Source organism: Mus caroli, unplaced genomic scaffold, assembly GCF_978045245.1.
Source record: "Mus caroli unplaced genomic scaffold, Mus_caroli_1 scaffold_15, whole genome shotgun sequence".
NCBI lineage: Eukaryota > Metazoa > Chordata > Mammalia > Rodentia > Muridae > Mus > Mus caroli.
The window spans coordinates 45,226,450-45,251,059 of record NW_028227270.1 but is presented as its reverse complement, the minus strand read 5'-3'; the positions used below and the strand labels follow the sequence as shown (position 1 = coordinate 45,251,059).

Genomic DNA, 24,610 nt, shown 5'->3' with positions numbered 1-24,610 from the left:
GTAACTGGGGGGTGCTTGGGTTGAAAGCACGTACCCAGGTGAGTGGCACTGTCAGGACTAATCAGACTGTGGTGGCTCTATCTGTAACCCCTGTAGTTGAGAGGCTGAAACAAGAGGATTTCCACAAGTTCAAGGTTTGCTAGGATGACAGACTGAGACCCCTGCCTTACAAAACTGACCAACCAACCAAGTGGAAGAATTATGAGGTCCAGACAGTTGAAGGTTTAGTTCTGATAAAGGAGTTTTAGTTCATTTTAGCGTTCACCACATTTTTCATTAAGTATGCTACATAATAGCTTTTTGGTTCCTTTCAGCTTTTAACTGCATTTGAGAATGCACTGGACTTAGCAGATAACATTCCCAGTGAAGATCACCAAGTACTTTACAGGAATTTCATTCAGTGTTTATCTAAAGTAAGTGACATTCATGCATCTCCAGTTATGCAAATGCTTATGCATATACTTTCCTGCTAACAGGATTCACTTTATTATGCTTTTTTATTTTCAAGTTTCCTCATGAGACGACTAAGTTGAAGAAGGCCTGTGAAGAAATGATAACTATCTATCCTACCGTACAGTACCCACTAGAAGTGATTTGTTTGTATTTAATTGACTCAGGTAAGTTTGCTATATTGCTTCCCAGAGATGTGTGATTATATAAGTGTGATATTGCAATCAATTAAACACTGTTTACTATGTATAAAATACTATACACATATATATACATATATACATGCATACATACACACACACACACACATATATACACACACACACACATATATACATAGTTGGCGTTTCTGGACATAAATACAGTTGTGTAATGTTGCTATTTACAGATAGTCTGACAAATACAGGAAAGTAGAGTGATTCAGGATTTGTAGGTTATAAAGCTACTGGTACATCAGTGAAGTTTATTTATTTATTTATTTATTTTTAATTCAGTGAAGTCCTTTTGGTGGTGGGACTTGAAGTATGTCTTGAATTTTCTCTGACATTAGATAGAGGAGATCTGACAGGTAGTGCAGATGTAAGGTGTAGAGTTGTGGCACGAGATACAGAAGGAATAACCGAAACCTCTCTGACTGGATAGGTTGGATTATATTAATGAGGTCTTGAGTCCTATGAGAAGGGTTTTTGGAACACTGAGTTTCACAGTGTTGATGTTAATGCCATAGTGATGATCTGTTTTTATAACGTCTTCAGCATTGTGAACTGTTGGTCTGTAAGTGAACTGGAGTGCTCAAGTTGGAAGGTATGTCTGATGTGCATCATGTTCTTGCTTCTCAGACTTTCTTGGTAGAGAGAGATGACTATTCTCAGCTGAGTTATAGGAATTGGCTCATCTGAAGCCAGGTCTATCTGTGACTTAGACTGGTATTGGTGCAGACTGACTGTCGTGGTTTTTCATGTTGGCCTCTGTCCTCTGTATTTGTGCTGAATAGCATGCTGTATGGTGACTGGAATACACTTTTACATAGGCATTTATTCACTTGAGATAAACAGGTTCACAAAAGTGAGTGATGAGACTAGACTGGAAATTGCACACACTCACAAGCTGTGATTATTTCAGAGCTTTCCTTGTGCAATGAATCTTTTTTTCAATTGGGTGCAAAATTGGTGAATACTTAGAACATTTTGTATGAGTTACTCACATGTGTCATAGTAGGAAATGTGGCTGCATTCTGGGGGGAACTGAGGGAGGACTCCGGGCAGACCTTGGCTCTTGTGCCTCTTCTGCTTCTGCCTGTTTCTGCTCTCCTTCATCACCCTTCCTCAAGTTCTGGTCTGTATGAAGACAGACGATCATACTTCTAGTCTTGGACTTTCCATCAACAAGTAAGGAGATCTTTTTCTTAATTTCAAAGAGTATTTTTAACTATCATGAAAAAGTACCAAAAGTATCAGAGTGAATTACTTTATGAAGTACAGGGGGTTAGGATGGTCTGCAATAGGCTAGAGTGATTAAACCAAGTGACCTCAGGAATAAGTGAATGAGCTTGGAATATCATACCATGATACAAAGGAAAAATGAGTGGAAATATAATGTGGTAATAGAAAAGAAAGATGAATGGAAAAATGTATTCAGTGTCTTATAGGGAAGGGCAACATTATTTTCAAAATAGTCAAAACCCATCAATTGTTTGTAAATGGGAAATCTGCAAACTAAAGCTATGCATGTAGCTTGGAAATCAGTGGAGAGGTTGACATCAGAGAGACTGAGGGGCAATGGACTGAGGATGGCTTTTGGGCAGTGCTGTCTGGCTAGAGAAGAGGAAGAAAAGGCTAAAGATCAAGAAGTGGGGCTAATGGGAAGACAGGAAAGAATATTTCAGAAAGGAATATATTGTAGACTGTTATGATAGACTGAGTAACTGATTTTATGACCAAGAAAACTAGTATTAAGGCCTTTACAGTTAATTGAGTTGAAATAATGATGTAGTAAAATTGAAGTAGTTAGACGTTTAAGAAGAAAAGTAATTGAGGGACTTTACTGTAACTTTAATTTTTTTCAAAACCTATTTTTACTGATGGCTTTTAAATGCTTTACCCTTCCTTGTGGCCCACCACCCACCAGAGGCAGTGGAAAATAAAGGATATGGGGCAGGGAGAGGGGAGAAATGGAACTGTTTAGTAAGGTTGTTTGGAGCAGCTCCCGTCTGTGTTGTCTGGAACTCAGCAGTTCAGTTACAGGTCAGCCGTGGTAGCCTGAGCCACTCGCAAACACTTCACAGATACCAGCAGTCCAGTTCAGTCCAGTTGGGTTAGCAACATCTGTTACATGACCTAGCAGAGATAGCCAGGCCTCAGCCTTGGCTCGGCTCGAGTCAGCAGGAAGGACCAGGAGAAGTTCTCAGCCGTGCCTCTCAGGGAAGTGACGATCAACAAAGACACGAGACCCACAAGGTTTGTACAGCTAGCTGTGCCAGTAAGCCAACCTCTCCTTCTGTCACTTCATGGAGTCCTATTTATACTCTCCAATCATCATGTGTCCTCCATGTGCCTTGTCTCGGCATGTGCCTTGGCACATGTATCTACTCAGTCCACGGAAGTGTCAAGTATGCAGTGTAAGGCAGACCAATACATGTGTGTAGTTAGCAAAGAATCCTTCATCATGTGTCCTTTCACGTTCTTGCTTTAGCAGAACATCCTTTCTCCTGTGTCTGCTTCACCAAACGTTCCTTCGGCCTTAGCTTTTCACACCTGTGTTCACTTTAACAAAATGTTCCTTCACGTGTTTGCCCAAGCAAACACCATCCAACTGACTTTCCAAAGAACCCTTTATGGGAAAAGCAGGGAAAGCGAAGCCTGTGATGGAGCAGCAATCTTTCAGAGGAGCAGGAGGAGGATCATGGTGATGTCTTCTCTGGACCATTGCAAGAAGGGTCGACTGAACATGAAAAATGCTGTGTTAAGCCCTTGGAAGGCAAGATTGACAAGGCAGCCATCAACCCTTGTGGTGACAAGGAGATACACATTTTTGTTTCTCATCTCATAGGAAACCTTATTTCAGAATCATCCAGTTTTTTTCAGAGTTTAGCATAAGACTCAGTGTGTGCCAGAAGGATGTGGCCTTTGTGGCTGTTATAGTTGCTGGTGAGAGAGAATTTGTGACCAGTGGTTACTTTGTCTCCAGTTCTGTTTAGCACCATTTTCTCCTTTGTCTGCTTCAAATGGTGTAGGTTAGTATTTGGGTGTTTCTTTTGCAAAACTGACTGCTTCCTCAGTAAGCATGAATTTGCCTATAGTATGGTGGTTTTTTGTTTTTGTTTTTGTTTTGTTTTTGTATAAACATGGTTCTGGAATCAAGCCCATCGATATAGAGTTTCACATGTAAATTTACTGATCTCTCTGATAGAGTCTTTTCCTTCCTCCATCAGTCGGAATTACAGGATAAGAAAAAATGAGACACTTTCAAACATAAGATTCATCAAAATGCATATCTACCTAGCATTCCTTTACTTATTTGCAATAAAATGGATTTGAGATTTTACTTAGACAATGCTTTAGAGTAAATTGGATAGAACAGAAACAAAAATTAAATGGTGTAAAACCGTGACTATCAAACACCTGATGTGGTGTGACAGCTCTTGATTCGTTGCTCGCCCATCACACCATTATTACACCCCGAGAATGGGCAGTGACTAGGAGTGATTCACTCTCGCACTTGCGCACAAGGCTTGTTTACTAGTTAGTCACAGCGGAGGCCAGCGCCATCTTATAATGGTGATTGCTCGAGGCACGCGCACGGCTCTCCACAGCGATTGCTCGCTGCACGGCTTTCCACAGAGTAAATTGGATAGAACAGAAACAAAAATTAAATGGTGTATAAAACCCTGACTATCAAACAAAATAAAACCCAGTATCATCCTATGGGCATTTAGAAAGGTAGCAGATTGGTAAGTGAGAGTTGTTGTCTAGCTTGCAAGAGGCCTGGGCTTTATCTTCAGATGGGGGATTAAGAGGAATAGGAGGTGTGTGTGTGTGTGTGTGTGTGTGTGTGTGTGTGTGTGAAGGATAATAAAGACATAGTGAAAGGATTATCCTGACTGATGAGAAAACACTGATTTAAAAGCTGAGTATGGCGTTGCATGCCTGTGATCTCAGCACTTGGAAAGGGTGAGGTAAAAGGAGCAGGAGTTAATCTGCACCAAGTTTGAGGCCAGCATAGGCTGCATAAGACTCAGTCTCACAAAGCAAAACAAAACAACAAAACAAGTATTCCTGAAGTGCATTTAAGGGTGGGTATTGGGTAGAACCGAATGGGAAGTTGTGTCACGGTGACAGAGGGGTTGGGTAGATGCTCATCTGTGTGGTAAGACACAGGGAGTTTATGCTCCAGTGAATTGTTCTAATCATCTGTAGGATGACAGATGCACTAGGAGCCATAGGCCTCTCACCTGAATCCTCCTGACCATGAATTCAGTTTCAGAGTGTAATGTAAAGTAGTTTTACTTCCAGTGTTTAAACGTGTTAATGAGTCATTAATGTTTTCTGTATTTGCTGCTTTATTTATGATTTTAGCTCCTTAAGTCAGGACTTGGTAAATTATGTATGAAGTATGACATTTATATATCTAGATATTGATAGTTTTATGTATATATGTATTTGCACACATACATGTGTATATATATGTATATATACACACATATATATATATGCTCATAATGCCTTTTTTTTTTCCTTTCAGGGAGCCTGACCAGTGAGGGACACCAGTATTGTTACAAGCTAGTGGAAATGAATTCAAAAAGTGGTCCAGGCCTTATTGGCTTAGGCATTATAGCTTTACAAGACAAGAAGTATGAAGATGCTGTTAGTCATCTAACAGATGGTAATGAATGTACAGTGTGTAGCATTTAATATGGTGTATAGGTAATCAGTCTGTAGGGACTATTAGCCTCATGTAAGGAGATAAACTAATACGAAAATATATATACATACTCTGGAGCCTGCTTTTTAGGTTTAAATTTCAACTCTTCCGTGTAAGAGTGTGGAAAAGTTCAACTTTATGTGTCGTAGTGATTGCTTTTGTACAATAGAGAAACTTTGAGGAAGCCTTAGAAGTAGAGCAGCTAAACGAAGTCATGTGAGGTGTGGCGATTTGGATAAACTTACATTCAAGCTGAGATATGCCTGACAGAGTGAGGAAAGTTGATGAACTGTGTGTGGGAGAGAGACAGTGAGGTCAAAGAATACATTTATGGACTGGCAGAGCAAAGAAGAAAACTTGCTCTGTAGGTCTGTAAAGCCTGGGTATGGGAAGGACAGGAAATGATGCTGAGCATAGCCTAACAAGCATTGTTAAAAAGCTTATGCTGCATGCTGCGGAGGACAGCAGGAGCCCATGAAAGCTCTAAGCACAGGAATTGTATTATATTCTGATTTGTGGTTTTAGCCAGCTAGGGCTAGGGAGGTCGATCAGTCAGGAAGGGCTTGTTGTGCATGTGTGGACATGAGTTTGATTCCTGGAACCCATAGTATCTGTGATTACCTTATCCTTCTAGGCTTGAAGGAAAGCCCTCTCTGCATAGCTGGGTGGTGTCATCTTGCCGAAGCCCAAGTCAAAATGCACAGACCTAAGGAAGCTATTCTTTCTTGCAATCAAGGTATTCTTGATGGACTTTGTGTTTGTACATAAGGGGGACCAATGCTGTTTGCCTTAGTGGAACTTGAGAAAGATACTATTGTCCCAATGATGGACTTTTTTTTTTATATTAAATTTGTGGTTGATTTAAATTGCACTGAGGAAGAGAAATCAATGCTAAACCTGTATGCATGTCTGCTAGTGTATTTAGCTTTAAGGTGTGGGCTTAGGTATGAATGTTTGATGTTTCAACAAGGAACTTTCTGGTATGGTTAGGAGTTTCATGAATTCTTACTGTCATAGATATAGATGAGAGATAATTCTTTGTCCTTGACCCAGTTAGTTGACAACCTTGCATTTGACAGTGGATTCTAATTCAGTTTCTCTCCTCTTCCACTGCCCTGAATTTGCTAGCTGCAGAGGACTAGTAGCCTTTGTTATAATATGTGTATGAGAAAGTCTGCATGTATGTCTATGCATCATTTCCTGCATTGCTTGTGGAGGGCAGAAGAAGGGACATGGGATCCCCTGGAACAAGAACTGTAGATGATTGTGAGCTGCCCTGTGGGGGCTGGGAATCAGACCTAGGGTTTTTGGAAGAGCAGCCAGTGTTCTTAACTGCAGAGCCATCATGTCATTATTTAAAAGTTTTGTTTGTTTTTTTTAGCCTGTCTTTCTTCCTCCCTTCCTCCCTCCCTCCCTTCCTTTCTTTTATCCTTCTTTCTTTCTTCCTTCTTTCCTTGCTTTCTCTGTATGTGTGCATGTATACATGTACACATGCCATAATGTAAGTGAAGAAGTCAGAGGACAACTTACAGAACTCTGTCACTCTTACCATACGGTCCTGGGCACTGCAGTCAGGCTGTCGAGCTAGACAAGCACCATTGCCAGCTGTCTCACTGGCTCTATACCGTTCTTACAAAGCAAGCAGATTGAATCACTAGAGCTCAAGTCCTGTGTCCTTAATCTTGTCAGCTCTGAAGACCATAGATAACGTTGGTGCATCAGGTGGCAGTCTTCATCAGAGGAATCTCTGTCTTCGTCTGAAAGCAGAGGCTTTGCTTAAACTCTCAGATGGTGCATCTTCGGAGGAGGCAGTCCGTACCCTTGATCAGGTACGTAGTCTGAGCCTTCCCTTTCAACTTCAGCTTCCAGGTACTGGGCACCAGCCGTCTCTCCCATTCATATGTTTACCACCATACATTTTGAGTTACAGACACAAGTTTAGTATCTATCTTTCACTCTTGAAACTCTTTGCTATTTGTGTGCCTTGTGGTTAAATCCCTCAGTACTTCTTGCAAGGAATTTGTCTCAGTGCCTGTTCTCCCATCTTTTTTCTGTGCCTTTGAAATAGCACTACTTGGTTATTAACAATTTAGGACTTTGACTTTTTTCTTTAGAAAATGTTTTATAGATTATTGATCAACTGATGACTTAATAGCTTCATGTTAAAAAATGTAATGCTTGCCTCATCCTCAGACGTTGATTTGCTTTTAAAGGAGGGAACTGATTTCTTCAGGCTATTGAAAATCCTTAGTGAGAGAACACAGTGGGCAGATCATGAGTTTTAGCAACACTGTTCCTTTAGTGCTATGTTGGATATATTAGTTATTGCGAGTTTTTTTTTTTTTAAGTCATTGCTCTGTGTATTTCAAAGGATTTTACATTCTATGTCATTTCTTTAAGTGACATCAGCCCTTGGCCTCCTTCAAGAACTCTTTAAGTATTAGGATGTGATAGTTCATGCCTAGTACCCCAGCACAGAGGCTCAGGCAGAAGGATGGTCATGAGTTCAAGGTCAACCTGTGGTACATGATGATTCCAGGCCAGCCTGAGCTACACTGAGACCCTGGCTTAGAAAACTTAGCATCTTATACTGTCCTTGTCTTTTCTCAGTATGTATCTTGTGTAGATGCTTTATAGATAATTTTCCAATACCTTCCCCATCCTTCCAGAAAACATAATGGAAAGTTTCTTTAAAAACTGTAGAGTCCATATCTGAAACAGAAAACTTGTTGAGGGCAAAACATCATGTCATGCTAGAAAACAAAGAAACGATAAACGAACCACACTAAGAAGACACAGGATCGTAGCTGTCCACCGAGGGCAACAGGACGTGTACTGAGGGGAAACCATGCTTAAATGTGTTTAAGTTCCAATGTGTGTGATGCTACCACAAAGAAAAAAATTAGAACAGCTTTTTGAAAACATCACTGGCTAATGCTAAGGAACACACAGTAAAGTGTGAAAGCATTCGTCCTGCCTCCCTATGAACTGCTCCTCATATAGCCAAACAGATAGGGGAACTTTCTCTTGGTTTAAGTATTCTGCATGATAAGGAAAAGTCCTATGATAGACCAGAAATCTCCATTGTATAATCTTTAGTGAATAAAGAGATGTAGGTGTTAAGGATCAGTGGCTTCCATAGATAAAAAGATAGTCTGACCACAACAACAACAACGACAAATAGCATATTATCATGAGAACATCAGACCCGTATCACGTCAGGCATCCAGCCCCACGTGTTGACACAGGGTCCAGTGAGAAGGTCAAGTAGCATGAGAACATACTTAATGAAAACGTAAAGTTATAACACTATGACAAATAGACTCTACTGTCAGTTAAATTGTAAGGATGAAACCAGAGAAGCAGAAGGGGACCCTATACTTTAAAAGTTACTTAAAAGAGCTATCATCTAATTGAGATATATGTACCTTAGTTAAATTTTGACTAAAGTCGAGTCTCTCAAATTCTTCCTGGTGCAACTAGGAAATCTGGTGCTACGAGAGCCATACAGTTGGCTTTGTATCTGAGAATGATAGTAAGGTTGCCATTTACAAATGACTTTATCTTAAGTGTGTGTGCTGAAGTATCACAGATGAGTGATACCTGACATTTGTTTGAAATTCATCTGAGGGGTATGGCAAAAGGTGGGTCTATTCCTGGGAAAACAGAGCATCTGAGTTTATAACTCTGTAGCTGGGTAGTGGGTAATGCAAGGCTGCTGGACTTAACTTTCCTGGGTATTTGAAGTGTTCCCAATTGAATGATAAAGACTCAGAATCTTGGTAGTGATGGGACTATGACTAAATTCTGTAAGTCCTTGTTTTTCTGTGGTTCTTCTTTAAGTAGAGTAAATACCCCCAACCTGTCTGGAGAGACTTGTAACAGATATCCATTGTTTTCCATCTAGATTTCTGACGTAGATAATACCCCAGGACTGCTGGTTCTCCAAGGCCTCGCCTGTCTGAACACAGGCGCTGTGGACAAGGCTACAAAGGTTGGTGTTTTTCATTCAAGTGGAAAACTATTTGAAGTCTAAAAGAGGGTTTGTGGATTTAGCTCAGTGGTACAGTATTTGTTACATAGTTTAAGGCCCTAACTTTGGTCCCAGGAACCAAAAATAGAGTAAAATTGAATATAAAATAAAAAAAGTAAACAAAACACCCAATTAAGAAATAAAATTCAAGAGCCATTTATAAATATTTTGTTGTATTTTTTTGTGTTTTGGTATTTTTCCTGTATGTATGTCCCTGTGCCATGTTTGTGCCTGGGTCCCAAGGAGAGAGCATGGGATTCCTGATGGTTATCACCATGTGGGTGCTGGAAATTGAACTTGGGACTCTGGAAGAAAAACCAGCACTTTTAACCCATGAGCCATCTCTCCAGCCCCCATTTGTTTTTAATGGCTATGGAGTTGACAGGTATTTCCTCCGCAGATCATGGAAGACCTTGTAACTTCTTACCCTGATCTAGCTGAGGCTCACACTCTTGAGGGTCGGGTTCACTTTACTAAGAAGGACTACGTGCAAGCAGAAGTAAGGTAAGACTCTATGCTCCAGTAATATCCTACATACTCTCAAAAACTTGAAATGGGCATGATGAAGGTCTCATTTTAGATCCCTGTGCCGTGTGTGTGTGTGTGTGTGTGTGTGTGTTTAATTTCACTTGTAGCACAGGAATTATAAATTTTTCTGTAATCTAACTAGCTCATCATAATGCTTAGTTAGCCAATGTAATATTTGGCCCTGTGCTTGGTTTTTTGTTTGTTTGGTTGGTTTTTGTTTTTTCAAGATGGGGTTTCTCTGTGTAGCCCTGGCTGTCCTGGAACTCACTCTGTAGACCAGGCTGGCCTCGAACTCAGAAATCTGCCTGCCTCTGCCTCCCAAGTGCTAGGATTAAAGGCATGCGCCACCACTGCCTGGCTGGCCCTGTGCTTCTTAAAAGCTCTTCTTCAATAACATAATTTTTTGCTTATTATAGTCTAAATTCTGGAGTCGTGACATGTTTTAAATTTGGGAATTTTTTGTTTATTTATTTTCTGCTTATGGGTGTATTGCCTGTATATATGTTTACCACATGTGTGCCAGGTAGTGCAGAGTTCAGGTTATGGTGTCAGACCCCCTGAACCTGTAGTTACAGTTTTGGGCCTCTGTGTTGGTACTAGGAACCCAGGTCCCCTCGAAAAACAGCAGGTACTCTTAACCTTGGGCTATCTCTTTAGCTCCCACATTTGGGATTCTTGAATTACCTAACTTGATTGTTTTATTTTGGAGTCTCTTAGGTTTTACACACACATGCACATGTACATGTATACATATATTTTGGAATCTTTTATGTTTTACACACACTCACACACATGTGTGCATACACACATAGACATACATATACATAAACACATGCACAAACACACACTCACATATACACATACATACAAATACAATGCACACATAAATACACGCATACACATACATTCACACACATACATTTATACATACAAACCCATATTTACACATTTAATACTCCTTTTCACTTCCCTTTGGTGATTTAGTTTCCAAAGAGCACTTGAGAAAGATGCTGAAGTTGCTGAATATCATTACCAGCTTGGACTGACATACTGGTTCATGGGTGAAGAAACAAGAAAAGACAGAACAAAGGCTCTTACCCACTTTCTAAAGGTAAACCAGCACTACTGCTAAGTGTTTTGGTTAGAGTGGAGATTGGTTAAACAATCAAATGGTGTCAGATTAGTTATTTAAAATGACTAGTTACTGAAGTATCTTTTTGCATTTCATGTCTCAGAAGAGGTTTTGTGAAAGCATTCTGTGGGGTCTTCTAGGTAAAAATTCAAATCCTGAAAGGATAAAAGTATCTGTTTCGGAAATCTATGTTATGGAAGTCTAGCCTGGTGACTGTGGAAGAAACACTGTTTTAGCTGATGACTCTGTAGTTTGTGGTCCATGAGTCTATATTTTTAGCTTCCTGTTTTTATAGACATTTAGCATCTATGTCTTAAATTTTGATTTTCTTAGGAGAGCATAGTAATTTGACAATGGCTTTAATTTTACATTTGTCTTATCAAAGAACCGTTAGTTATTTATTGTGTCTATATTCTGTAGGCACTGTGGCCAGCTTTCCCTTCTGTTTTAAATTTCACACTAAAGGATTGTTTGGCATAATGCTATACTTTTAATAAAATAGTTTCTTTTTTAACTAGTGTGCTGTGTCAATATATATATACTATATGCATTGAGACAAACTTTTAATACCACATTATTGATGTTTATTTTCAAGGCTGCGAGACTGGATGCACACATGGGTAAAGTTTTCTGCTACTTAGGCCATTATTACCGAGATGTGGCTGGAGATAGAAACAGAGCCCGAGGGTGTTACAGGAAAGCTTTTGAATTAGATGACAGTGATGCTGAGTCTGGAGCTGCTGCAGTTGACCTGAGCCTGGAGCTTGAAGACACGGTCTGTCTCATGACCACTTTTGTCTCTTACTCTTTTACCCCAGGAAATAAATGGAAATGGTTTTTATGATATACTTAACTGAAAGTTATCATTAGTTTTTCTTTTTCTTCGTAGGTAAAATAGAAATATCTTTGTATTTGTTTATAAACTACATTTTCTTTTCATTGGTAGATAGATACTGAATTACTTGTCAGTTTTCCACGTGTGCTTTTACATGGCTATGCACATGGATGCATGGCGTTCATGGGTATATGTGCATGAGTGTATGGGCCTGAGGTCATTGTCAGGTGTCTTTCCTTGATAGATTTATGTTTTTACGTTTTGAGAGTGGACTGTTCACCGAGCCTGAAGCTCACTGGTTCAGCCAGGCTAACCTGCCAGTGAGCTTCAGGGCTGTGTCTGGTCCCCATCCCCATTCCTCAGTGCTGGGGTTTCTGGAGCACTGCCCACCCCCAGCTTTCACATGAGATCTACAGATCTGGCCTCAGGTCCTTCTATTCTAGCTAACTTCCTGATTTCTCATTTTTTAAATTAAAATTAGTTTACATTATTTCATTGTAAGTTGGGAGCTAAAAATGGGAACCGAAAATGTGTCTATATCTTGTGTATAATTGTTCTGTATTTTTATATTTAGCATCCCTGACATTGATATGTTCTCATTAGGAAACTGCTTTAGCTATCTTGACAGCAGTAACTCAGAAGGCAAGTGCTGGAGCAGCTAAGTGGGCGTGGCTGAGGAGAGGACTCTACCATTTGAAAGCTGGCCAACATTCTCAAGCAGTGGCTGAGTAAGCTGACTCACTGTATTTACTGTATTTACTGTATTTGAAAGCTGGCCAACATTCTCAAGCAGTGGCTGAGTAAGCTGACTCACTGTATTTACTGTATTTACTGTATTTACCGTATTTACTGTATTTGAAAGCTGGCCAACATTCTCAAGCAGTGGCTGAGTAAGCTGACTCACTGTATTTACTGTATTTACCGTATTTACCGTATTTACTGTATTTGAAAGCCGGCCAACAATCTCAAGCAGTCGCTGAGTGGGCTGCCTCACTGTATTTACTGTATTTACTGTATTTACTGTATTTGAAAGCTGGCCAACATTCTCAAGCAGTGGCTGAGTAAGCTGACTTACTGTGTTTACTGTATTTACTGTATTTACTGTATTTGAAAGCTGGCCAACATTCTCAAGCAGTGGCTGAGTAAGCTGACTCACTGCATTTACTGTATTTACTGTATTTACTGTATTTACTGTATTTACTGTATTTGAAAGCTGGCCAACATTCTCAAGCAGTGGCTGAGTAAGCTGACTCACTGTATTTACTGTATTTACTGTATTTGAAAGCTGGCCAACATTCTCAAGCAGTGGCTGAGTAAGCTGACTTACTGTATTTACATTTAAACAGTATAGTGCGTTCTTAAATTTCTTTGCTAACCACATGACCTTTATAAGTGGTTTCTTACCAAGATGCATTTTGAGGGAAAGGTAACAAAAGTTACTATGATTAATTGGGTATTTATTTCTTGCAGGGCAGTAGAATTTAAAGTGGTCAAGACATGCACTTGGTTGAGGAGTTAGCCCGTTAAGTCTTTGTTGGCATCATAATTCAGTAGATCCCTCAGAAGACATTTCAGTAATGAAAGCTGAGGTCTCTGCTGTTACACTGATACTTATTGGCTTAGGCAAGGGAGACTGTGGTGGCAGCTTGAAGGGCGTTTTGGAGAGGCCCATATGTGATGGATTTTAGTCATTTGTTCTGAACTGAATTTCAGGGTAAAAATATTGAGTGAAGATAAGTCATTTGTGATGTATGTTAATTTCTAGAGAGTAAATAATCTGTTTTTTTTTATAAGAATGCAAATTGATTAGAAGGATAAGCATCCCTCTTAGTCCTATATTTCAGGTATTTAGTAGGAGGACTGACAGGCTGATAGACTGACAGGCAAACAGAGACGTCCACTTATCCTGGTAGGTTAGAAAACAAGTTCTGTCAGATAATACAGAAAAAGACATCATGGTCAGCATATTCCCAAAAGAGCATTTGGTCCTTATTTTTTAAAAATTGCTTCAGAAAGTCATCTTACTATTAAAAACATTCACATTGTAAGAGAAAGAGAGAAGACCGTTTTAAGTACCACCTTTGCAAATCAAGGGGCGTATGGATGATTTAACTGAATTGCTTATTTTATACATTCCTTTAGATGTGGATGGAGATCTGTCATTTATAATCCTTTCCCTGTTTCTTAAATGTTTAAGTTTACAGGCAGCATTAAGGGCAGACCCAAAGGACTGCAATTGCTGGGAATCCTTAGGAGAGGCATACTTAAGCAGAGGTGGCTACACCACAGCCTTGAAGTCTTTTATGAAAGCCAGTGAGCTCAACCCAGACTCCACATACAGTGTGTTTAAGGTGGCATCGATACAGCAAATCCTAGGCAGGTACTCAGAGGCGATTGCACAGTATCAGCTGATCATTAAAATGAAAGAAGATTATGTGCCTGCCTTAAAAGGTAATTTCTTTTCAAAACTTCCTTTTTTAATATTGAACTATAAAACCTCCAAATTTTCTACCTACCTGTATTTAAATAACTTGAAAATAATATAGTCAATAGCAAGTATCTGAAACAAATTGCTTATTAAGAATTTCTTGATTTGATTATTTGATTCGATTTGATTATAAAAAGGTCAAGTTTTGCTTCCTCAACAGCTCATAAGTGGTAATATGGTAGAGATTTAACTTTTAGATAAACAGATCAAAAGCTATTGGACCCCAAATATATCTTCCAAAATTTTTTCTCTGGTACTATGTGTCCTAGTTAGAGTTTCTGTTGCTGTGAAGAGCAGTCTCTTTTAAAGGAAACCATTTAATTGGGACAGGCTTACAATTAGAGGTTTATTCATTGTCATCATGGCAGAAGCATGGTGGCAGGCAGGCCACGGTGCTGGAAAATTAACTGAGAGCTCTGGATCTGGATCTGAGGGCAGCAGGGACAGATAGTTACACTGGGCCTGGCTCGGACATCTGAAACCTCAAAGCCAATTTCCAGTGACACACACCCCCAAAGTGCCACTAAGAGTCTTTGCGAGCCATTTTTATTCAAACCACCACATGTGTTTTGGTATTTCTACATTCCCAGAATATCTTAATCCTTTTTAAAAATTTATTTTATAAGTTACAGTAGCTTTTTGAGTTTTTGAGAGTGTATTACCCGTTTATAAACTGAAGCCTGTTATTTATTTGAGTGGTTCTTCTTCAGATCCTGTGTTGGTTTGCAGCTAGAATCACTTGTCTTTTTCTCCTCTCACCTCTTTCCCTTTTTCCATTTATAAAACTTTCCTTAAGAGAAAGAAAGAGCCTACATTTATGAAATATTTCTTGGCACTTGAGGAATTTACTGTTTCATTTCATTTTTACTGTATAGTTTTCTACACAGATTTTAAAAATAAATGGTTGAATACTGTTTTTGGGTTTTTTTTTTGTTGTTGTTGTTGTTTTTTTGTTTTTTTGAAATAGGGTTTCTCTGTGTAGCTCTGGCTGTCCTGGAACTGACTTGTAGACCAGGCTGGCCTTGAACTCAAAAATCCGCCTGCCTCTGCGTGTGCCACCACCACCTGTCTTGAATACTGTTTTTTAAACTGGCATCTGTAGTCAAGGCAACTCTGTACAGATAACTTCCTGTGAGTTTTAGTGCTTTTTTTTTATTGCAAGAGAACCTTGACATTTGAGATCTTTTCTAAATGTATCAAGATTGTATTTAGAGATAATTTTATAAAATAACTGTCCTTGTTTTCTGGGAAATGTTCTTAAAAGAACAACTGGTTTATCTCAAGTTTATTCTAAGTGTTCCTTTTGTATATTTTAATGGTACACAACCTTCCCTGACTGCAGGTTTGGGTGAGTGCCACCTGTTGCTGGGGAAGGTGGCCTTAGTGGATTTTCTGGATGGAAAAGCTGTGGACTATGTGGAACAAGCGCTGGGATATTTCACCCGGTTAGTACCATCTTTGTTTAGCACTGTTACTTGCTTGGTAGTATAATAAAGCTAAATTTAGAATATAATTCTATGCCTATGCTGCTAGATATAGCAGTTATTCAGACTGTCAGACATAAAGAATAACAGACTAGCCAATTAATTCTGTAGCATACAAACTGAATTTATTTTACACATGGAGAAAGAGACTTTTTTATGCTCTTTGTAGTGGCTGCTGTGCTGCAGAGAGGAGGGAGCCAGCAGCCTCTTGTGCAACATTAGCTCTGTCAGCGTCTTAGATCTCTTTCTCCTGACTCTGACGTGGTGGTTCTCTGCTGCACAGGATAGAGGAGTGGAGCTCCACATGCAGAGTGTGCTTTATACTCATCAGGAGGGTCTGCTTCTGCTTTTAGATGGGCCGAAGGTAAAGAAAAACAAGCTTTCCCATTAGTCCTGGAGAGAAGATATAAGACAAAGGTGGTGTATCTACTAAGAAAGAATCTGGGAAATTTAAATCTAGAATGTTATAGAAGTGCAATGTATTATTTGTGTTAGATGACTTTAAAAAGTCCACATACTAGATAGGGGTCAGGGAGATGACTCTCAGGTAAAAGCAGTTGCTGGGTAAGCATGAGGACCTGAGTTTAACCCCAGCACTCATTCTGGCTATGTCTGCACATGTGCCTCTAACTGCTGTTTTGGGAGGCTGAGCCCAAGAAGCGCTGAGTCTTACTGGGTCCCACACACAGGCAGCAACAAGTCTATAGACTATCCTGGGCACACTGCTGCATTTCTGTAATCCAAACTACTTGGGAAGGGAAGGCAAGGCAGGAGGAAAACAACTTCAAAGACAGTCTCAGTAACACCCAAGAGCAACTATAACAGTGAGCTGATTTTAAAACTTATTTTTTTTTTTTAAATTGAAGTTGAAAAGCCATGAGTTTGGGCTTTTAAGAGGCTCTTGGTCCTGTGGAGGCTTGATGCCCCAGCATAGAGGGATGCTAGAGAGGTATGGCAAGAGTGGATGGGTAGGGGAGCACCCTCTTAAGGGTAAAGGGGAGGGGGAGATAATGGGGGTTGTGCAGGGAAGACCGGGAAGCTGACACAACATTTGAAACGTAAGTAAATAAAATAACCAAAATAATATAATAATAATAATAGTAAAATATCCGTGTTGGTTTATTGTTTAAAAAAAGAAAAGAATGCTATTGCTTTTTTTTTCTCCTTTCATGTGTCAGCTTTAGAGATCTGACTAAGATGTTTAAAGGAACTTAGGAACAATATCCTTCTGAGTCTCACAGGGGCTGGGCTGGGTCACTGGAATGCTTGGTGTTTCTCAGGAAGACATTAGGAAATGGGTTCTGACTAGACTCATGGAGTAGGAAAGGCTATGAAAACGCTCCGTCTGCTTGTGACATAGCAGTTTGTAGTAGCTGGGTATTGGGATTTGCCTTCGACCACTTTTAACAATTACGGTAAAGAAAAAAAAATGCAAAATTTCCTGCCACATAAAATGATCAGTTCCTCCCACCTTGCCTTTTCTAGATCTTTTTCTTTCTACTAAGGAGGTGATAGGGTATAGTTCTGTTATTTGACCAGTGAGACATGCACAGAGCCTGACATTATTCTCAGTCAGGACTGCATATAGGTCTTCTGTTCTAAGGATACAAAGTCCTGAGCCACAGCCTTTTGGACACAATTTTGAAAGCCTTTGTTTATCTGGCAGGGCCCTGCAGCATCGAGCTGATGTGTCTTGCCTTTGGAAACTTGTGGGAGATGCCTGTACCTGTCTGCATCCTGTTTCGCCATCTAAAGTGCGTGTTCATGTCTTAGGAGCCCTTCTCGGCCAAAAAGAAGGGCAAGAAGTCTTAAAGAAAGATGAGCTCCTGAGTCTTGGAGGAAGGTGACTTACAGAGATTACCAGTCATTGGCATTAGAGTTGTATTTGAACATTAGATTTTAAACACACCTATACCATTCATTTTTATTTTTCTGTAGGTGTTACGGTCGTGCATTAAAATTGATGTCTACATCTAATACATGGTGTGACCTTGGAATCAATTATTACCGTCAAGTACAACATCTAGCAGAAACAGGCAGCAGCATGAATGATCTTACTGAGTTACTGGAGAAATCTTTGCATGTATGAAAAGTTTTTTATGAACAAGTGTTTTTATGAAAGATGCTATTAATACTTTGTTTTAACATTAGACTACATTTTATTTTTATAAATGCTGCTATTCAAGAAATAATTTAATTTAATTTCTCTTCTTTTTAGTGTCTGAAAAAGGCAGTGAGGCTGGACAGTAATAATCACTTACATTGGAATGCTCTTGGTGTGGTTGCATGTTACCATGGTGAGAATTGAGTAACACTTTTATTTATTTCATAAGATGTTTGTTTTCAAGCAAGAAAGTTCAGTTACTTTAAGTTCTGTATGTTTCAGGAGTTGGAAATTATGCCCTTGCTCAGCACTGTTTCATCAAATCAATCCAGGCAGAACAAATTGTAAGTGCTCTGTGTGTCTACAAAGAAAACTGCAAAATTCCGTGTATTAATTTGCTTTTAAAATTAATACATTTTGTGCGTGCAGGTGTGCCTGTAGACATCAGAGGATTACTTTGGGATGGAGTTGGTTCTCACCGTCTACTGTGTTGAGGAAGGGTCTCTCTCACTTTAAAAATATTATACTTATTTACTGAGTATGTGTGTCTGTGTACTTGTGTGTGATTGTGTAAATGTGGTTGTCAGGATGATGTTGAGGAGTTTAATTTATTCTTTGCTAGTTTTATACACGTACATAAGATGTTTTGAGAATATCCAGCTCTCTATGCTCTTACCTTCCTCCCTCCTCCACTGACCCCTTCATTCCCAAGTCCCCTTCCTACTTTCATGTCGTCGTCGTGGTCTTCTTCTCCTCTTCTTCCACCTCTTTCTCTGTCTTCTTCTCTTCTTCTTTAAAAGAACTACTGAGTTTAATTGGATTGCTTGTGTGAGCATGGATAGGGAGTTAGTTGTGGAGTGTGAACATGCTAACAGTAGCTACTCCACTGTAGAAAAACGTCTCCCATTCTCCGTTAGCCTAGCCGTTAGCTCCCTCTCAGCTGCACAGTAGGATGCTGATGTGCTCAGTCTTGTACAGATCTTGTGCAGGGAACCGTAGCTGCTGTGACTTCATGAGTGCAACAGCCAGTGTTGTCCTGTGCAGAAGCCTGAGCATCCCCTCCCATCCTCCAACTCTTACGATCTTTCTGCTGTTCTCTGACATGTATTTCTTGAGCCTTGGAGGGTGTGCTGTAGATGTCCTATTTAGGGCTGAACACTGAAGAGCCACTATTTTTTTTTTTTTTACCAGTTTCACTACTTGTGAGTCTGTATTAACTGCTGCCTACTGTAAAAAGAAGCGTCCCTGAATGAGACCTGTTTGTTTTTAAATGTCTTTTAGAATGCTGCTGCATGGACCAACTTAGGAGTGTTATACCTTGCGACTGAAAACATCGAGGTATAATTAATTATCAATTGTGAGAAATCCTATATGTATTATCTATCCAGTATGTCAAATATCCTAGTTAATGTGTGGCATTTACTTTATTATGTTGAATAATGAATATGTAAGACTTATTTTTCCTTGAAACTCATGAGACTTCTCGTTTTATATTTATATAAGACCTTTTTGCCTCTGAGACAGTGTTTTTCTATATAGTCCACACTAGCCTTGAACTCACTATGTAGTAGCCATTTGTCTTAGTCACGGTTTCTATTCCTGCACAGACATCATGACCAAGAAATAAGTTGGGGAGGAAAGGGTTTATTCAGCTTACATTTCCACATTGCTGTTCATCACCAAAGGAAGTCAAGACTGGAACTTAGGCAGGTCAGAAAGCAGGAGCTGATGCAGAGGCCATGGAGGGATGTTCTTTACTGGCTTGCTTCTCCTGGCTTGCTCAGCCTGCTCTCTTATAGAACCCAAGACTACCAGCCCAGAGATGGTCCCACCCACAAGGGGCCTTTCCCCCTTGATCACTAATTGAGGAAATGCCTTACAGTTGGATCTCATGGAGGCATTTCCTTAACTGAAGCTCCTTTCTCTGTGATAACTCCAGCTGTGTCAGGTTGACACAAAACTAGCCAGTACACCATTCTCTTAACATCAGCCTCATTAGGTAGTTTTTATAGATGAAAACAATTCTCTTATGGATTCCTTTGGTAACAGCACAAATATAAGAGATGTTTGTTTGTATAGCATGTTAAGGTTGGGTGGGTGAAGATGAGAGACAATTAGTAATTTTTAATATCTTAAATTTAACCATTGATGTTGTAATTTAGATTTTGGCTTTAGCAAATGTTATTACCTTTAAATATCCCAGTGGAATTCCTCCCAGTTGAGCTGATGGAGCGGAGTACCTGGAATCATGTTATAGGCCATATGTGGGAAGTCAAGGAAAGTGCCACATCTTACTGTTTCTTAGTGTAGTCAGTGTGCTAGATCCAGTCCTTTGACAGAAAAATGTTCTGTATTTTTTAAAAATTATTTAAATATTTTTAAAAAAATATTCTTTTAAGTGAGTGATTCTATGTAGTCACTAACTGCAACAATGATTAGCTTTGTAAGATTGTAAATTGAAATAAATTCATAAATTAGATTTTGACATATGTAAATGTGTTGTAGTTTTGTGTAGCTCAGTGAAAGAAAACACTTGTTGTGGGCAAGGCTCTAGGTTCAGTCTCATGTTCACTAGGCACAATCGTTGATGAGTTTTCTTCTTAAAAGAAAGTCTTTCCTGACACCACATGAAATATACAGAAACAGCAGAAAGCAGTATGGACTAAGTGTGTTATTGTTTTTGTTTTTAAAGCAGGGGCAAGGGAACATATGAACTTACAGTCCAAGAGGTATCTTTAATGTTGCTTGACTGCCTATTGTAGAATTGTGTTGTTAATCTCTCTTTCTTCAGGAGCAGGTCATATCTTCAGCTTCATTGGTTGTGTGTGTTATTCCCTCAATAAGGGGAACTATATTCAGCTTTATTTAATCTTTTATTTTATACATAGTTAGCACATGGTATTGAAAGTTGTGCAGACTAGGTGACAGAGACCTACAGATAGAGATTGAGATCCAAATAAAGATAGAGACCTATAGTATTATCACTTTGTAGGGGACCAGAGCTCTTCACTTGTAGAGGAATCTCTAAGACTGTGTAGCTAAAACATGAATTCTAGTTGTGCTTTAGTAACGGAATTTTATATTTATGTATATTCATGACAGGTTTGAATTTTCTTATGCTTTTTAAACCATTGAAGTTTATGAAATGGCTTGATGTGATATTTTTTACATTTTGGTTTTTTTCCTAGCAAGCCCATGAAGCGTTCAAAATGGCTCAGTCCCTTGATCCATCTTATTTATTGTGCTGGATTGGACAGGTAAGATACAACAATCATTAACAAACTTATCATTGTAAAATAACCTCTTATTAGTGCTAATGTTGATAATATTGCATGTAGCATTTGAAAACTCATTGCATGCCAATCATTGGGCTTTGAATACAGAATTTTAGTTTATCTGTTGTCAATTCTTTGAGTTATGGCTACTGCTATACTCTTTAAAGATGTAGACATTTAAACTCAGATGTTGTAAATATTGTGACCCAGCTGGCAGTTATTAAACTTTGAATCCCATGAATGTGATTATTAGTTTGCCTAAGAAATCAACCTAGAACTATTGATAAGCTTGCATTTGCAAAGATTATTCACGTTTACAAAGATTATTATGGTTGTTGTTTTCTAATTTTCTATAAAATCTTCATATTGTGATGTGTACTTAGGAGTATTTTCTCTTTGACCAAGTTTAGATTTCTGTACTGCCACATAGAATCAGGTTCATTGTTAGTAGCTTGGATCTGTCACTGATTATTTTACTCTAGTCATATCAGTTAAAAAAACTGTATTGCTGGTGACTGGATGACTTGTCTGAATTGTAATGAATTGCTGAATAGTTCAGCAGCAGTAGCACCACATGCATCAGAAACCTTAGTTAAAGACTAGGTGTGTCTCTTACTGTGGTTTTGTACCATAGTCTAATTTGAGTTCTCTGATTCGAGCAGAAATAGCAGGGCAATCTCCTCATTAAGTGCAGTGGCACCTGGGAGCAGGGCATTTTGTGCTGTTCTCTGTATCAGGTATTAGACTGGGAACACTGGGATTGTATTTCTGCCAGATGTCAATCTTATGATGAGATTCTTCCAGGGTCCGTTGTGTTACTCCAGATTAATAAATACTAACAGAGTTACCCACATGTTAAATGTTTAATATTTTGTTCTCTAAAATAATTATCTCAGGATACTACTCATAGCCTTAGTTAAAAATGGGAACATGGAAGTGAAAGTTAACTTTGCTTTGAAGTATACCTTGTAAATCTCTGGTTTTTCTAAAACCATTTATTATCATCATTTTTATTTCTTTTAAATTAATTAAAATGTTTTAAAAATTCTTTTAATAGGCTCTTATTGCAGAAAGAGTTGGAAGTTATGATACCATGGATCTCTTCAGGCACACTACAGAGCTCAGTATGCATGTAAGAGTCTGAATGTTCTTCTTGGGCAAACATTATCCTTGCTAACAAGATGAATAAGAGTCTGGGAATACTGGCCCTCCAGAGGTCGAGCAGGAGGATCCGGAGTTCAAGGCCATGTCCAGCTACAGAGCAAGTGTGAAGTCAGCCTGAGCTACATTAAGTTCTGCCTCAAAAAACCAAAACCAGAAATAAAAAGTAAAAGAAACAAAACAAATAGTGGCATAGAGGTATAAAGTGGTATAAAATGTTAACGATAGCTATTGTCTTTACTCTGTCTTATCGCAGATAAACTGTCTTTATGGGAAATATTTGTTTTTATCTTCAGTGTTCAAGCTGATGAAAAAGTGACAGGGAGATTACATTTTTTATTGATTTATTTTTCTGTTTATGGGTGTTTTGCTTGCCTGTATGTCTGTATGGCACCAAGTGTGTGCCAGGTGTCCATGGAGGCCAGAGGAGGGCATTGGAGGGCCTGGGGCTGATAATACAGACAGTTGTGAGCTATGATGTGGGTGCTGCGAGCTGAGTCTGGGTCTTGTGTAAGAGCAGCCAGTGCTCTTAACCACTGAGCTGTGTCTCCAGCCTCCACATTGAGATTTATTACATGTAATAAGAGTAATATTGAAAAGAAATTGAGATTATAAGAAAGAATAGACATGATGGCTTTAGTTGATAACTAGGCTCTGGAGATACATTGAGTTAGTTTTGTTTAACCTGTGGAAATGGTCCGAGAAGGGGAAAATCAGCCCATCTGGCAAGCCTCTGTTTTTTACTCTTTATTGCATTTGATTTTCCTCAGGTTTAGAGAAGCGATATTAAATTGATCCCAACCATTTTCCCCCATGGAATCTTTTGTTAAAGGGGCTTAAGGAAGACTAAGCTATGATGCTATTGTTATTGAAATATGCTATTTTATTTCTTAGTTTTAATGAAATATTTATTATTCTAAGTTCTTTTTTTTTTTTTTTTAAGACTGAAGGAGCAATAGGTTATGCATATTGGGTTTGTACTACATTACAAGACAAGAGCAACAGAGAAACAGAGCTGTACCAGTACAACATCCTTGAAATGAATGCTATCCCTGCGGCACAGGGCGTTCTCTGTAAATATGTAGGTAAGTATTGGATATAGTGCAGTAGCACACTCCTGAAATGATTTAATTTTTTAAAATTCACCCATTCAGATGCTAACGTGACTTTTTGTTGCTACTTGGAAGGAGTACAATTATTAAATGAAAGTAATGACTTTGAAAAAGTGATTAACCCCCCTTTATTTCTTTCTGACTGAAGATATCCTTGTGCTAATGGAAGTGTGCAGAAAGTTAGTGGTTCTGAGTCACTGCTGCTGTCTTTCCTCTAGTCCTTCTCAGTGTGGGCACCAGACATTTTACTTCCCTTAGCTTATACTTACTTCATCTTTGAGGAAAAAGATCACAATTCCCAAGTTGTATAGTTATAGTTAGGAGAATTAGAAAAGAGAATATATAGGAAACTCTGAGCCCACACCCAGGGATGTTACCCTTTCCTGTTAACTCCTGATTACCCTGTAAAATGTTGGAAAAAATACACTTAGATTTAGGAAACTGGCAGAGTGGTAAAGTTTACTAGCTTTACCTGGTAATAATTTCCTTTGTTTTTAAAATAAAACCACCACTCAGCTTTTTATCTTCACTCCACTTCACTGAGTCCTTAGGTGGACTGTACAACTGAATTTCAACTGTCTTGTGATATGAAAGGAAAGGTACCCACTACTTAGGAACTTGTCTCTATTTCAGAGATATGAGTGCTACACAGTGGTAGGCTGGGCACTTGGCAGAAATAGTCATTATAGAAAGTAGCAGCAGAATAACATGGAATAAAACACAGGACAGAAAAGGGTTCTACCTAAGAATCGACATTCCGTTCTCTTGTGCCTTTACTATGTGCAGAGAGAGAGGGTAATGTGTTCACAGCCATGAGCATGTCGGGACGTTGTCATCTATTGCAGTGTGCTGACAGGAAGGACACAGCTAAGTCCCCAGAGATAAGGAAGTGTTAACTCAGAAATCTTATTCGCCACCTTCCTTACTTTAAAACAACTTAAAGGATTTAGATAAAGAGGTAAATCTCTTAATAAAATGCAGATACCTAAAATGATGAACAAAATTTTCTAACAAATGTGCACAGCTGATTCTTAAACAGTGGAACTATTTTCATAGACTTGTGTAAATGCTGTGTGCTTGGCCAGAAA

General features: G+C 39.0%; 1 protein-coding gene across 5 annotated transcripts in view; it reads left to right on the top strand.

The window, feature by feature from the left end:
• Skic3 (SKI3 subunit of superkiller complex) overlaps positions 1-24,610 on the top strand; it is an 87,110-nt gene that overhangs the window by 19,452 nt on the left and 43,048 nt on the right. For all 5 annotated transcript variants that reach the window (XM_029468331.2, XM_021180671.3, XM_029468334.2 and 2 more), the window contains 20 exons: positions 315-413; positions 509-617; positions 5,191-5,331; positions 6,005-6,106; positions 7,060-7,199; positions 9,278-9,364; positions 9,804-9,907; positions 10,916-11,042; positions 11,659-11,838; positions 12,502-12,626; positions 14,096-14,349; positions 15,729-15,831; positions 17,537-17,713; positions 17,809-17,953; positions 18,089-18,167; positions 18,257-18,318; positions 19,256-19,312; positions 21,163-21,231; positions 22,307-22,381; positions 23,354-23,495. In XM_029468331.2, coding sequence (XP_029324191.1) covers positions 315-413; positions 509-617; positions 5,191-5,331; positions 6,005-6,106; positions 7,060-7,199; positions 9,278-9,364; positions 9,804-9,907; positions 10,916-11,042; positions 11,659-11,838; positions 12,502-12,626; positions 14,096-14,349; positions 15,729-15,831; positions 17,537-17,713; positions 17,809-17,953; positions 18,089-18,167; positions 18,257-18,318; positions 19,256-19,312; positions 21,163-21,231; positions 22,307-22,381; positions 23,354-23,495 — 2,377 coding nt within the window. The remainder of the gene's footprint in view (positions 1-314; positions 414-508; positions 618-5,190; positions 5,332-6,004; positions 6,107-7,059; positions 7,200-9,277; positions 9,365-9,803; positions 9,908-10,915; positions 11,043-11,658; positions 11,839-12,501; positions 12,627-14,095; positions 14,350-15,728; positions 15,832-17,536; positions 17,714-17,808; positions 17,954-18,088; positions 18,168-18,256; positions 18,319-19,255; positions 19,313-21,162; positions 21,232-22,306; positions 22,382-23,353; positions 23,496-24,610) is intronic.